This window comes from Balaenoptera musculus, chromosome 1 (genome assembly GCF_009873245.2).
Source record: "Balaenoptera musculus isolate JJ_BM4_2016_0621 chromosome 1, mBalMus1.pri.v3, whole genome shotgun sequence".
NCBI classification, from domain to species: Eukaryota; Metazoa; Chordata; class Mammalia; order Artiodactyla; family Balaenopteridae; genus Balaenoptera; species Balaenoptera musculus.
The window spans coordinates 168,517,096-168,532,734 of record NC_045785.1 but is presented as its reverse complement, the minus strand read 5'-3'; the positions used below and the strand labels follow the sequence as shown (position 1 = coordinate 168,532,734).

At 35.9% G+C, this 15,639-nt stretch overlaps 1 protein-coding gene across 1 annotated transcript in view; it reads left to right on the top strand.

Moving 5' to 3' along the window:
* The window catches only part of SPATA17 (spermatogenesis associated 17), a 191,531-nt gene that overhangs the window by 115,449 nt on the left and 60,443 nt on the right, over positions 1 to 15,639 (top strand). Inside the window, exon 8 of the mRNA XM_036865026.1 lies at positions 3,851 to 3,999. Within this exon, the coding sequence (XP_036720921.1) occupies positions 3,851 to 3,999 (149 nt within the window). The remainder of the gene's footprint in view (positions 1 to 3,850; positions 4,000 to 15,639) is intronic.

Below are 15,639 nucleotides of genomic sequence, written 5' to 3'. Positions count from 1 at the left end.
GTTGCTAGAAAAATCCTATGTATTATCAAATTTATTTAATTTAGCCTCTCATCTGATGGTTCATATGATTCTATACAATTGTAAACATACTTTGCATGGGAGTCATTTAAAAAGTGTAAGTTGGAGAATTAGAGAGGGCCCAAAACAATGCAAAACTCAAGCAAAGACAAAATCTTCACCATGGATTAGAATATAGCGTGATTGGCAAATGACGTCCTAGGGCTAAAGGGTGGAGGGGGATGGGTTGTGATGATTGTCACTGTCCTAAAAGTTCCAGAGAGCAACACTTCTGTCACCCCCAGAAAGCAGCTCTGTCACCCCCAGAACTGCTGCCTGTTAGCTTCCTACACAGGCTTGCCTCTGTGTATCTACTGCTGTAAAATAAATTATATTATATTTATGTATACAGCCTGATGGCTTAAACCAACACACGTTTCTTTTCTCACGGTTTCCGTGGGTCAGCGTTGTGGGTACAGCTTAGGTGAGTGCCTCTGACTCAAGATCTCTCATGAAGTTGCAGTCAAGGTGTCAGCCGGGACCGTGATTTCATATAAAAGCTCAGCTGTGGAGGAAGGAGAGGAGGGTAGGGAGATCCTCTACCAGGGTCACTCACATGGTTGGTTGTTTTCCTGTCTCTGTCTCTCCTCCCTCAGTCTCTATAGCGCTCCCCTCCCTGGACGAGGGAAGTGCCAAGCTTCTAATCACTTGGTCTTTCTGGTGACCAGTCTCACCCAGAGGCTATCTAGGGACTCCAGTCTAAGTCACCTTATTAGCTTAAACTCAGGTGTATTCTTGTTATGAGTAACAAAAGATACTCCTATCATCGGGAAATTGCAAAGGTTTTAGGAGCTCTGTGCCAGGAACCAGGGACAAAGACCAAATATATTTCTTATTATACCCACAATGGTGTAAATATAAAGACATGGAAAATACATACACATTTATATAAAGGTATACATTCATATGTATGTGGAATACACATCTGTATGGAAGATTTTATATATGTGTATATACATACACATATACATATACAGGTACACATACCCACATGCATACTCGTAAGGTACATTTATCTAACATACCACAAAATAATTATCCCTGCTAATTGTTTCCTTTCCCTTTCCTTCTCTCCCCATCTCCTTCCTACTTACCCCTGGTCCTCCTCCCCCACCCCCATCATATCCTCTCATCCTTCTTTTCCTTCTTTCTCTTATTTTTCCTTCTTTCCCTTATTTTTCCTTCTTTCCCATCTTCTCTTCCCACCTTCTCTCTTATCATCTTTGACTTCTTCCTTTCTCCCTTCCTTCCCTGCTTTTTTTTTTCTTCTTTCCTTTCCTGTTTTCACAGAATGGGATTCTTAATGTGGTTTTCTTTGACTGAACCCCATTTCCTGTACTTATCTATAATAAAAAGGTACCCACATCACTGGGGACATTTGAGATTATATATACTACAGTCCAAATGATACTATTTATACTCTGACAGTCTATCTGCACTTGTGAGGTGAATTTCTTAAATGTGTGAGACAGTAATAGCAAGTTTAAAAAATTTTTCACTATTATTTAAGCTTTGAGAAAAGTTTATAAATACAAGATATTTATACAAAAGTTTATAAATACAAGACTATAATGTGGGTTATTAAAAATACGGAAGAATATAAATATATTTGACTCATAGTTGGACTTGATTGAAGGCAAAGAAAGTCAAATATTGGAGAACTATAGCTAAGAGCCCAAGAAGTCTGGTAGGTTCAGGTTGAATCCTGAATGGTCTACACATTCTAGGAATTAGTATTTGGAAATGAGTACAATGATCAGAGCTGAAGTCTGAAGCTTTGTCTGAAATTTGGGATGCTATCTCATTCCAGGTATGATTGGTGTAAGTGATCACTTGAGATCTAAAAGAGTCTATCAACAGAAATAGAAGTCAACAGAAGCTTTGGCCTAAGAGAACCTTGACAGTAGTGGCCAAGTTTGCTGACTAGGAAGGTGGTCTATTAAGCTCAAAGGCAAGACATTAATTGTCTAAGATATAAATGTATGGATCAGGCACTGAAACACATGGAAAAATGGACATTCTTAAGGAGGATTGTGGTCATGAAGATTATAGTTAATGAAAGAAGAAGAGTGGGTCTATTTTATTCTAAATTTTGCTGCTTAAGTATTAAGTAGGGCTTCCTCTTTCATTTCCTAATCTTGTTGGAAATAGCAAGTTCCAGAACAAGTAGTGGAGTAAGCCTCAAATGGGTATGTGTTCTACTGATACATCAGCAAAGGTCAGACGGCAGAGATTGGCCACCAAAAAAACTTTATTCCTTGTGAATGCAGGCCCCTTCAAAGTCATAGCCTTGGTCTTTTGTTTATATACTTGATGCTACTATTGTTTAAAATCTTTTTCAAACTCCTCTAGAAACTAAAAGTAAGAGTAGTAAGAAAATAATAAAGCTAGGAGTACAATTTTTGCATATTTACTAGGCTCTAAGTACAATGCTAAGAGTGTTACTTATATTGTCTTATGTATCTTAAGGGCAATTTTGTGAGATAGTTATTCCATCTTACATACGAGGAGAAGAGGTCTAGAGAAGTAATTTGCCCCTGATAACACAACCAAATATTATTTTTCAAACCACAGAATTTGTCAAAGTGAAAGATTAAAAATCTGTAGAAAATATCCTCTTTTGATTTCTTACTCCTGAACTTGGAATCATGTTACTGTATCTTTAAAAAGTAAAGTTCCAATAAAAATCCATTAACTACTTTCAAATATAGCAATCCTCCTGTCCAGCTGTGAAAAGTACTAGATGATACTTATTTGCCATTTGTGTTATTTACGGTCCATGACTTTTATGGTAACTGGTTCCTATTATTGGTTTCTATTAATGTAAAACATAAGTGAACATAAATGAGGCGTGAATCATTTCTTTTTATTAGCCCCCCAGTCTTCACTCAATGCTTGCAGTAACTCCAGCTGTGTCTTGTTAGTGATAACCTATTTAAAGAAGAGATCTTTAAGGATAAGGGATATGATTAGAAATCTTTGTCTATTTTATATCACTTCTCTCCTGCACAACAAAGGTGGCGAAAACAAAATGTAATTGATGGCACAGCAAAATCTCGAGCCACCTCCGATTTGTATTGTGTTTCATAGGATACTAGCTAGATAACCAGTGGGTTCTAGTAACTACTGTAAGTAACTACTAATTTAAAGGTGGAATATGTTGTAAACCACTTCACACCATTGCAACTTATGGACTTTGCTATATATTTGTGTCATTAAATGGTCGCTATTGTATCAGAGTTATTAAGCAGTAGAATTTAGAATTTAAATAAAAACACTTAAAATAATTTAAAATATGGCCCTTCTATATTTTGGGGGAGGCCACCAGTTAAATGTAAGATTTGGCATTCACCTAAAAGCTTTATTTTAATGAAAAAAAAAAAAACTTGCCGTCTGATTTCTATCTATTTGAAAACTGTGCCCAGGGTCTTTTCTAATATTTTTGCTTACTCAAAATGGGAGCGAATTCTTTTTAAATTATAAGAAACGTGCTTTTTAAAATTAGAAAACAAAGCAACTTTTATAACTACAAGTTAACTAGTTCTAGCATGAAAACTCTTTTGATGTAAGTGGGGAAAATTCTGCCTAATTTAAAACATTTTTAGTATAATCACTTGCACTTGTGTGAACGTTTCTTGAAGATGTGATGCTCTTACTTCATGTGTTTTCTAATTCAGAGAAGAATAAGTTGTTCTTTAAAAATAACTTAGTAAATACTACTTGTTATTCTTTGTAGATATTCAGTAGCCTTGGTCATAAATCACAAACTATCTACCTCACCCTTTCTTGTCAGGGACCCTTCCGCGATGTCTCTGAAGTGTGGGAACAGCGCTACAAGCCTCTGGAACCAACGCTGCGAGTGGCAGAACCAATGGATGGGCTAAAAGAGGCCAGAGCACAGCTCCAGAGACAGGAATGGACACGAAATGTGAATGACAATATGTGAGTTCTTAGCTTAAAAAAAGTAGCTGTACCATGTTTGGTGCCTGAAGTATTTTTAATATTTTCTATTTGCTAGTGTTGTAGAGAATCTTTTATTTGTGAGAAAAGGAAGAACCACCCCTGACCTATTCAGAAGCAACCATTTTTCAATATGCAAGTGTTTTAGATAAGGTCGATATTGAGGATGATATTGATTTTATACACACACACACACACACACACACACATACATACATATTACTCAAAGGGAAAAAGGAAAGAATGAATGGCATTTCACGGGGATAAGTGACCACTATCCATGCATCTGTGAAGATAATTTCCTTAATTATCCAGTGAAAGTATTCATATTTCTGATGCTTCTATAATAAGATCCAACAGAACAAAAACATTTTTCTTAATGTGAACTAAATTTTATTTGGATACATTGATATGGCATTGTAGTTTTAATAAATCTGGTACAATGAAAGAGTTTAGTTTCTTCACCACTGAGGAAGATGATTGAGAAAGATAAAGGGCAATCTAAGAGCATATGCAATTTTAAATTATTATATTAGCATCAGTGATTTGGGTCTCAATTCATACGTCTTTCTCCAAGGCACTTCCTCTCTCTTCAGGCATTTGTCATCAATAGTTATATGTAATTTATAAACAGACCATTTAAAATCTAGAAAAGCTTTTAAAAATTATTATTATTATTCTATAAGATATCTTGTAATTATCTTTGTAATATATCATAATAATTGTTTACTATTATATATACTAAATAATAAAAAGGCAATTATATTATTCTAATCTAAATTATTATAATCATTATAATTTATTATGTATTATAAATAATTATATGTCAACTACAACATATAAACTGCAGTTACTTATTTATATAATATATACTATGCACTAATCATCATATTACATATGTTATATAATAATAATTCCAAAATACATTACAAAGTATGTTTTGCTATATAAAGAAACTAGAATTACCTCTTATTCAGCATGGTGGATTTTGGATAGTTTTATCAGTCAGAAGGGATATATAATATGCTTGATTTTAATCATACATTTCTGAAGAGACTCCTGAAAAATAAAAATTTTTGAACAAACTCATATGAAAGATAAAATTGGCAAGTATCTCAAGTAATTTTCATAAAGTTTTTCATTTTATAGCAATTACTTGAAGTGAGATATTAGCTATAGAGTGTTCATATTCTTTCAATAATTGGATGAGTTACCCAACACATAATGAATAAGAAAATAAGAAACATTTTTTTCCAATTATTTTGGGGAGGTAGGTTTCTTTTAGCAAAGAGATTACAGAAGATTAGTGCTGCTCGACTTAGTCAAGCAAAATGTGCAATTTAGTGATGAATATCAAAAGAGTTATATTATTCAGAATTATTTTTCTATTTTCAATGATGCCAAGGTGTATGAAATAACAAAATTAACTTCTCAAATAATTGACCACATTGATATTTTTACAGAAATCACTGTGTATAAAAGATACTGAAGTATCCTTTCTTAGTATTTTCCTTGATAAACCTAGAAAGAGCAGATATCAACGTTAGCCCCAAAGAAAGGTGCTCAACTTTTACTTTCTGTGGAATACTTGTAAATATCTTCAACCTCTACAGTGTTGCTGATGACCCTTCACCTTGAAACTTTCAGATTGAAAAGCGCTTTTAGGACAACCAACCAATCAGGAGCAAACCAAGTTGGGAATACTAAAGAAATTACTTATAGATTTGAAGCTATCATGTTTTTAGTGAAGAGGCTAAGCAATGGGTTTGAACAGCCAGCCTATGGATAATCCACTTTTTCAGAGAACTGAAACTATTATTTTGTAGCTTCTTCTGAATCCATTTTGGTTTCCATATACTGGATAACATAAATGTATCTTGTGAGGCAAAAGAAATGCTAGAAATTTAGGTTATATATCTTTCAAATAATAATTTTGTGACAGAAATTAGGCCAAAAGTCTACTTTTATGACAGAGATGCAGGGTTTATTAATGAGAAGGGTCGTTATTGGCCACGTTACCAATTTCATCTGTAAGGAATTGAGGGCAGTGCCTTTGCCATCCAAGGGCCTAAACTAGGAACCCTCTATCTAAAGCCAGGAAGGTAGAGCTTTTTATTTCTAACCTTAAAGATTCAAAGGGTGGCCTTATATCTGAGGATATGACACATTTAGCTATTTTGTTTTCATGCCTTTATGAAAATTGCACTGTGGTGATAGTAGAAGGATGGGCTTTGGAAGTAGATCTGTGCGAGCTCAAATCTTGACTGCATTACACAACAGCAGTATAATCTTGGGTAAGTAACTTAGCCAGCCTGAGCCTCTGTTTCCCTGTCTGTAAAATGGGGAGAGAAATGTTATCATCTTAAAGGTTGTAATGAGGATTGAATGAGATAATGAGTATAAAGTACCAAGAACATAGCAGAGTTTTAATAGAAGATAATTATCATCATGTTTAGTATCTGCTACAAGCATAATAATTCTTCATCTAAGACATCAAACTGTGGGTAGGAAACCACAGATTCCACAGATGGGCTGGATTTTATCTACTAGCCCTGGGAACCAGAAGTTAAGGAGGACCACGGGCAGAGCTCTTCATAGACCACTCATAGAAGATTTCTCATTAAGGTTCTGAAAGACAGATTTCTGAATGTGTTAGTTTGCTAGGGCTGCCGTAACAAAGTACTATAAACTAGATGGCTAAAACAACAGAAATTTACTGTCTCATCGTTCTGGAGGCTGAAGTCCTGGATCAAGGCCTCAGCAGGGGTGATTTCTTCTGTTCCAGTCTCTCCCTTAGCTTTTGATGATGGCTGAATCTTTGGTGGTCCTTGGCTTGTAGAAGCATCACCCCATCTCTGCCTTCATCTTCACGGAGATACCCTTCCTATGTGTGTGTCTGTCCAAATTTCCCATTTTTATAAGGACACCAGTCATACCAGATTAAGGGCCCAGCCTACTCCAATATGACTGCATCTTATAATACCCACAATGACTGTATTTCCAAATAAGGTCACATTCTTTAATATATTCTTTAAAACAAGTATAGGAAGTAGGACAGTAACATTTTACATATAGAGTATGGAGGGTTTTTTGGAAATCGTTTAAAAACTGTTCTTATTCCTAAAGAAACTCTATTTTCTCATGCCTTCTTGAAGAAAATTATTTTCATTATTCACATGTCTATCTTTATGAAGCCTAGAAATGAAATAAGCAATTAGTAAATAATTGTCCAGTAACCTTTATGTGAAGAGCTCTCAGCTAGATATTATAAGAAATATAAAGGAGTATTTATTGATTCAACACATGTTTGCATGTCAGGAAGAGTTCTACGCTCTCAGAATATAGCACTGAATAAAATAGACAAGTCTCTGGCCTCATGAAACTTCTGTGCTTCTAGCTTTAAACTGAACCAGAAAACCTAATGAAATTCAGAATAAGTATCATTTGCAGATAAGCACTTGAAAATAGTCAAGCGTGTGTTAAAGACAGTAAGTGCCATGAATTTTTTTTTTTTTTTTTTTAATGTAGAGTTTGCTCTGTTTTCTGATGACCTAGGAAGGTGTTCTTCACAGAAAAGGAACTGAATTGAGTTCTGTGGAAAGAGATGTTTAAGATTTGACAGAGAAAAGAAGAGAAAGTAGATTAAAAAATAGGTTGATGGTATGGGGAAGAATGATGGTAGAACAATGAGAAGACCAATTTGACAGAAACTCATTTTTATGTGAGAGGCAGTAGAGAGAAAAGTGGTAGGAGGCTTCAAGGCCAAGGATTTGAGGGTTCATCTGTAGATAATGGAGAACTATTTAAGGCTTCTGAATAAGAGGATGTTACAAGCAGAATATGAATTTGTTGATTGTATTTGAGAAGAAATATGCTGGAGGGAAGGAAACGCATTAGGAGAATATTGCAGTACTTTTGGTGAGAGGTAACGGGATAGAACTAAGGTGAGGGCAAGATTCAATATTCAACTTTTTCTTTACTTCCTTCTCCTTTCTATACGTAATCTCTCTGAGTGATTGCTTCTGTTTGAGAGACTTCAACTCTGTGACAATGATTTCCACTCTAAGTCTCTAAGATCTTTCTCCTACGTTCCCGATTTATATTTTCAGCTGCCATCTTTGTTTGCATCTGCGCCAGATGCCCCAAACTCAGTAGACCCTACTTTGGCCTGCTTCTTCTTGTCTTGAGTGTGAATTGCAGCACCAACTGTCTGCCCAAGTAGGGACTTGTGAATTACCCTGTTATCCTTCTCCGGAATTCTATTGGTCCCCAAATCCTGTCTATTCTGCCTTTCATGTACCTCTCAAATTCAGCCACCCCCTTCCCTTTCTACTATTGATTTAGTTTAGGACTTATAATTTCTTCTTTAATTTGCTGTAAATCCCATCCAGTCTGCCCATTCAGTGCATTTACCATGATCACACTAGAGAAATTTCAGCAAGCAGTTATTTAGCCCAAATGCTTTTTCGTGGCTTTTTATCAACTACAGGATAAATCTTAATTCTTTATTGTAAGACTCAAGGCCCTTCAGGATCTGATCCAGGCTTATTTCTCCAGCTAATAGGCTGCCACGTTCCCTAAGAAACTCTGTGTCTAGAGCTCCTGGGCTGTTATCATTTCTCTTTATATCCATGTCCTCTTCTGCGTCCATTAAGGAGTTTCCTACCTCCCTTGGTTTACTCAGTCTGCTGAAATCCACTTAAAAAAATAAGAAAGGATTGTTTCTTTACATTTTAAAAAATGGAAAGAGCAACACGTATTTGTTTTAGGGTTTTTCAGAGAGCATATTAAGAATTATTTTCAGATATAAAATGGGACCATGCACGTTGCCTAGATGAAGTGGGGAAAGAAGTCATTATTATTAAGAGGTGGAAGAAACAGAAGGCCACGGCACCAGAGCTATCAGAGCAAATGTTTAATTTACCCACTAAGATGGCAGAGGTGGAGTGGAGTGATCATAAATCCGGTGATATAGGCTGATATTGGCTTCACCAAAGTCTTATGAGAGAGGCTAAGGTCCTATATGTTAATACTGTCTATTAATTGTAAACATCCTGGCTTAATACAGGAGACTGTAATTATGCAGACTGTAACTGTATCCAAAATGGAGTGGTTTAAGACATGGCAGTGGAAGTCGGTGCTAATCTCTGCTCTGGTAGGCAGAATAATAGCCCCCCCGCAGAGAAGCCACACCCTAATCCCAGGAACCTGTGCATATGTTACCTTGTATGACAAAGAGAACTTTGCAGATGTGATTAAGGATTTAAAGATGGGGAGATTATCCTGGATTCCGGATGGGCCCAATGTAATCACAAGGGTTCTTAAAAGTGGAAGAGGGATGCAGAAAGAGATTTGACTACATAAAAGGTCAGAGTGATACAATGTGAGAAGGAAAACTCATCTTTGCTAGTTTTGAAGATGGAGGAAAGGCCACAACCAAGAAATGCTGGCAGTCTCTAGAAGCTGGGAAAGGTAAAGGTAAAGAAATGGATTCTCCCCTAGAGCCTCCAGAAGGGATGCAGCCCTCCCAGTGCCTTGATTTTAGCCTAGTGAGACCTATTTCAGACTTCTGACCTTCAGAACTCTAAGATAATAAATTCATATTCCTGCAGCCACTAAGTCTGTGATGACTTGTTACAGTAGAAATAGAAAACTAATACAAGTGTCCTTCAAATCAAGGAGCTGGCTTGCTAGATCACACTTTGGTGTTGAGATTAATTATAAACCTGAGCTGAAGTTGAGGGATATCCTTAGATCCCTAAGGATTCAAAATTCTTCTGCAGGTTTGGGGTATGGACATTTAGAGTATTAAAAAAAATGCAACGAGGGCTTGAACTTTCCTATGAAATTAAGTTCATAATTTAATCATATTGTAAGGATATTATATTTTAAACTTGTACAGCCTTTCATAAGAACCTGAGTACAGACAGCTCAATAGCCATCGCTACATCTTTTTGAAAAATAAAAGGTATTAATTTTCTAATAGTTTTTGTAGAAGAGGCAAAACTTTACTTCTGCCCACTTAGGGACTTCAGCTGGGCCTGAGAATTAAATTGGCATAAGACAGATTAAAAGCATACAGATTTATTTAATATAAATAATAAATAATAATAATAATAAATTTATTTAATATAAATTAAGTTTTGCAACACACAATAATCCTCATAAATAAATGAAAACCGAAACAAGTGGCAAACCCTAAGTGCTTATATATTGGGTTGAGCAAAGAGAAACAATTGTGGAAAATAACAAAAATATATGGGGAGTCCAAAGGAAGATAAAAGTTATTTAACAAGGTCTGTTTGTACAGAATTCTCTATGCCGTGACTTCCCAACTCTGGTGATAGGAATGTTTCTTTCTTCCTGGTATAGGAAAGGCATCTTTCATATGGGAGTGTTATCTCCTGATTTAGGGGAAAAAAAGGGGAACTAAGATTGCTTTTCTTCTACCTGTTGTTTATAAGTGCCTTTAGCTCAAAATAATCCTTGGCCAGAGTGGCCTATTTTGGGGTGGCATATTTTGTCACCTTCATTATTAAGAGTAGGTGAACAGTAGTTGAACTAAACTGTTTTTTAAAAGGACATTTAAAAACCGTGGTATATGTAGATGAGATCTGGTTATATTATTTATCACTAAGAACAGTGATAAGAAAATTTAACACATCTCAAAACTTTCTGGACTTGTGTGATTTTGCAACACGTTAGACCTTTACAGTTTGCTTATTTTCTGAACCGTTATTGTATTATGATAAGTAGGGATTATCATACATTTTCAGATAATGTTTTCTTAACAATTCAACTTTTATTTGTAACTCTTCTATTTATTTTAATTACTAGCACAGTGTGCAACATTTATTAATCAGCAGAGCCTTTTTAAGTTAAAATACTAAATTAGCTAACCCCATTAACACAGAATACTCCAAACAAGCAGTAATAGGAGAGGTAGTTGCTGTGCAAATCGTATTATACATGCGGGTGCTCTAGGGCACAGTTAAGCGTGATTACCCTCTTTTGATCCAGTATTCTTCTGTCTCTCCCAGCTAATTTCCAGTGGAAATTTACAAAGTACTGGCTTCATTTTTCCAGCTTAATTTTTCTAATGAAGTTCTGGTACTTTATAACACTGGGGATACAGATAATAAGCCTGTGTGTAATTAAGAATTTCTAGAATTTGTCTACAAAAAAGCCCTTTATTACTTTGGCTCTACAGTGAGAACTGTGCTCATTTTTGTCCACTGTTTCCTTGAAAAAGATGGCTTTTCACATAGCTGACCACAGAGTCCTAGAGTTCTGTCCTTATAGACATCTAAGTCTGAAGAAGTTTAAGACTTATAACATTGGCATAATGGTGACACCTTGGAATACTTTTACTGATTTTGTGAAAATATTACGCACACTTTTGGAGTATGCAATCAGACAATCATAAAAACACACTGTTAGTCTTTTTAGTTAGATTTTTATCATTTTCTAATAATTCTTCCTAATACAATGGCTAACATATTCTAAGTGAAGTTTTGCCAATTAACTTTTGGCCAATTTACGAGGCCTGTGGAATTTCCTTTGTAAAAGAAAGATGGTCATTCTGTGCCATACTCATATTCTTATATTGGTATGGCACTTATACATCCCAGACTTCCCTGTTTTCAATTTAGAGTTCAAAAGTATGTTGGGGGTCAGAAGAGACTTGAAGGCTGAACAGAAGTTTGCCAGGCAAAGCAAGGAGGGTGACACCAAGGCTGTTGCCTGGACAAAGCCATCTCTCTGCCAACGAGTACATAGCTCATGTGGGTTTCGGTTTGCCTTCTGAGGTATCTAGTGACGCTTAGTTCAGAGCTTTGGTACCTCATGCAAAATGGCAGAGATGAGAGGGAAAGTATAGGTGGAGCCAAGAGTATAAAGGGCCATGTGTACCATGATAAAGTGTTTGGACTTTACCATATAAAACACAGTGTAAAACCATCACTGTGTTTTAATCACTGGAGTGAAAGGGTCAGTTATCTTAGAAATATCACTCTACTAGCTATGTCCATGGTAAAGAAATGGGAGTCACAGCAGTTAGGATACTGCTGCCATAGTCCAGTTCGGAGATAAAGAGGACTTGCAACAGAGCAAGGATGGTGGTAGTGGAAGGAAAGAGAAAGGTTGACAAACTGCTTTATAGGTAGAATCCTATAAACCCTAAACCAGAAATAGGGGCCAACATGATATGGTGTGGATGGATGGTTCAGGGGCATAGATGCATTTAGGATCACTATCTTAGGGCTTTCTTAATTGCTAAGAACAAAGATCCATTCATGGTAACTCAAGTAAAGGGTGTGTTTGAAAGATCCATTGAAGAATCTTATAGAAATCTAAGGAACCAAAGAAAAACTGGACTAAGGTGACTCTTGGGGGCTGAAAAGGCATGGTTTTCTCCCTCTAGTGGTATCTCCACTTTTCTCTGTATTTCTGCTTCCTGTTTTCTTTCTACTGACTGGCTTTATCTACTGCCTCACAGTTTCTTGCCCATAAATCTTCAGCTTGCCCTTAGTTATCATGGCCACCCCAGGCCTGATTCAGTGTAACTTTCCAGTGCTAGAACACACAGCTAATTCTGCTTTTCAGTTCAGGAGAATCTGTTCTGCTCAATTTATATTATCAAACTGGCCCTCACAAGCTGTAGGCTTGAAACACAATTGATGCTTAACAAATATGTGTTAAGTTAATGGACATGTGCTGTTAACATATGAATGGATCACAGCTGTGGTCAAGGGACGGTCTGTCACATTATATCAAATACAGTGTCTTATGAAAGTATAGCCATGAGCGAGCAAGGATTTCCTCCGATTGAGAAGTGCAGAGGCAGGGGGTCCTCTAGTGCCTTGACTTGATAGCTTCGGAGTGAGGTGACTGGCCAGATAGTGATGTCCTTACTTAATTAAAAAAAAAAATGTAAGAAGAACTATTGGCTTGATAGGGTGGAGGTTTGGGATATGAGTTTAATTTGGGGGCATCTCTATTTGAGGTACCTATTGTATATCCAGGTAGATATTCCTAGTGAGCATTTGAAAATACTGGTCTAGAGTTAAAGAAGAACACTGTATATAGAGATAAAAATTTAGAAATCATCAGAGGTGATAGTTAAAAGCTTGGTGGGGGAAAAAAATCTCCCAGGGAGAAACTAGAGAGAGAAAAGATTTAGCACAGATTCCTGGGAGTTGCTTTAATGTCAGGGCAGCGGTTCTTAATTAGGTCGCTTATCTATATCACCTTGAGGTTTAAAATTATATACATATGCACTCCTTAGCCTCAACCACAGATATTTTGACTCAGTAGGCATATGGGTTTGACATATATGCCTAAGTGATTCTAATGCCCAGTTCTGGTTAAGATAAGAGTCATTAATCCAAGGTATCAGCAGAAAATGATGAGTCAGTCAGGAAACTGAGAAAGAAAGGAAGAGTACCAGGAGGTATTTTGCAAATCAAGGGAGAAGAGAATTCACTACAAGGACTGCACTCTGCTTGATGCAGCATTCAAGTTGAATGAGGACTGAAAAGAATGCATCAGATTTGGCTGTTGGGAAGTCATTCATCGATAGCTTTTGCTTTCTCCTTTATCACCTAGCTCTTATTTCTCCCACATTCTTGAGGATATCATAAGAGAGCTTGTCAAATTCTTTGCCAAACTTCAGATATACGGTGTTTAAAATTTTACTTTACCTGTGGTGATGATATATGTTTATATATTTTTCTTTATATGTATTTATATATAAATATTTTAATTTATATTTTTTAATGTATATTTAATTTTAAAATTTAAAATATCAAAATATAGACATATTAAAATAAAATAGTACCAGTATCATATACACACATATATTGGCCCATTTTTCTAGAATTTGATTTTAACCTTATTTTAATATTCCATTTTAGAATCTTGCTGAAATTAACATCAGATTAAGCAACCTATATGTTATAGAATCTATATTCTTCTGCTTTTAGACTCATTTTGGTATATATTTGGTACATTCATAAGGTCTTAAGAATAACTAATGATGATTCGGTGATCTCATCCAAAGATGTAATTTGAGATACAGTATATCTTATAGAGACCTTGAAATCATTGGGTAGATGCTCATTTATAAATTCTAAACAAGAGGTTACAAACTAGTGGCTTCTGAGTTGCATACAGCTTCCATGTATGTTATATTTGGACCTCTTAGTTTTCTAAAAATTAAATTGATTGAAAAATTAAAAATTGATTAAAAAATTTAAAATGGTAATTATATCTTTTAAAAATCCAGATTTTCTGGCTTATATTAAAAATTAAGAGATCTGGAAACAGCAGGCCTCCAGTCTCATATGGCAACAAACTGATTAAAGCTTGCTTTCTTAGTTTTTACATCTGACTTAATATGTGTTACCTGCCTGGGCTTTCCAGACACAGACATTGGAGACCCTTGTTCCAGATGATAAGCTCCTCGAGAAAGAGCCCAGGATTTATGCAGTATGCTTAGCACCATACTTGACAAGCAGTAAGCGGTCAACAACTCTTTTTACATATTGAGCTTGAGCTTCAACTAGTTTTGTTTGTTTTGTTTTCATCTATCTGATCACCAAAATCATTCTCGTTGCAAGAGAAATCAAGCAAGAGGAAATGAATTCAAGTGTGATTTCTCTTTGATCTTTTTTTTTTTTAACATCTTTATTGGAGTATAGTTGCTTTACAATGGTGTGTTAGTTTCTGCTGTATAACAAAGTGAATCAGTTATACATATACATATGTCCCCATACCTCTTCCCTCTTGCGTCTCCCTCCCTCCCACCCTCCCTATCCCACCCCTCTAGGTGGTTACAAAGCCCCGAGCTGATCTCCCTGTGCTATGCGGCTGCTTCCCACTAGCTATCTATTTTACGTTTGGTAGTGTATATATGTCCATGCCACTCTCTCGCTTTGTCCCATCTTTGATCTTTATTAACACCGCACTAACAGTTCCAGTAATAGGGCAGCCTTTACTTCCTCTTTTCTTTTTCTTAGAACAGCATTTTCCAAACTGTGTCTCTTGAACTCTAGTCTGGAAGATGTTAATGAGTTTTCTGTCAAATAAACTTGGGAAAAATTATATTTGAAACGTTTAAACTTTTTTTTTTTTGGCATTTACAGGGCTTCTCCGTCTTAAATATATTTTTATTTAGTGTGACCTTCAAAAAGGGGACATATAATGTATAGCATTTTGCAAGCTCATTTGTTCAACAAATATTACAGCCTAATATGTGCCAGGCACTGTATTAGGTACTAAGGACAAAGCAATGAACAACATTGCAGAGGTTTCCTGGCATCGTAGAGCTAATGGCATGGTTGGCCATGGAATCCCCTTATCCACAGACCATGGTTTGGAATATGCTGCTCTACATTTGATTTTTCTTAGCAATTTTTTTTTTTAGTTTCAGCTTATTTCGTTCTGCTTAAGAATAATTTGTGCAAGTGTTTCCCACAGCCTTATTTTTCTCCTTAATTTTGTTCTTTATGTCAATTACACAAGTCCTTAAAATATCTGCGCTTAAAACATTTAAAGTTGTAAATGGACTGCTAAAAGAAGAGCCTGAATGAATGCTACTTAGCTGGGACATTTAAATTCAGT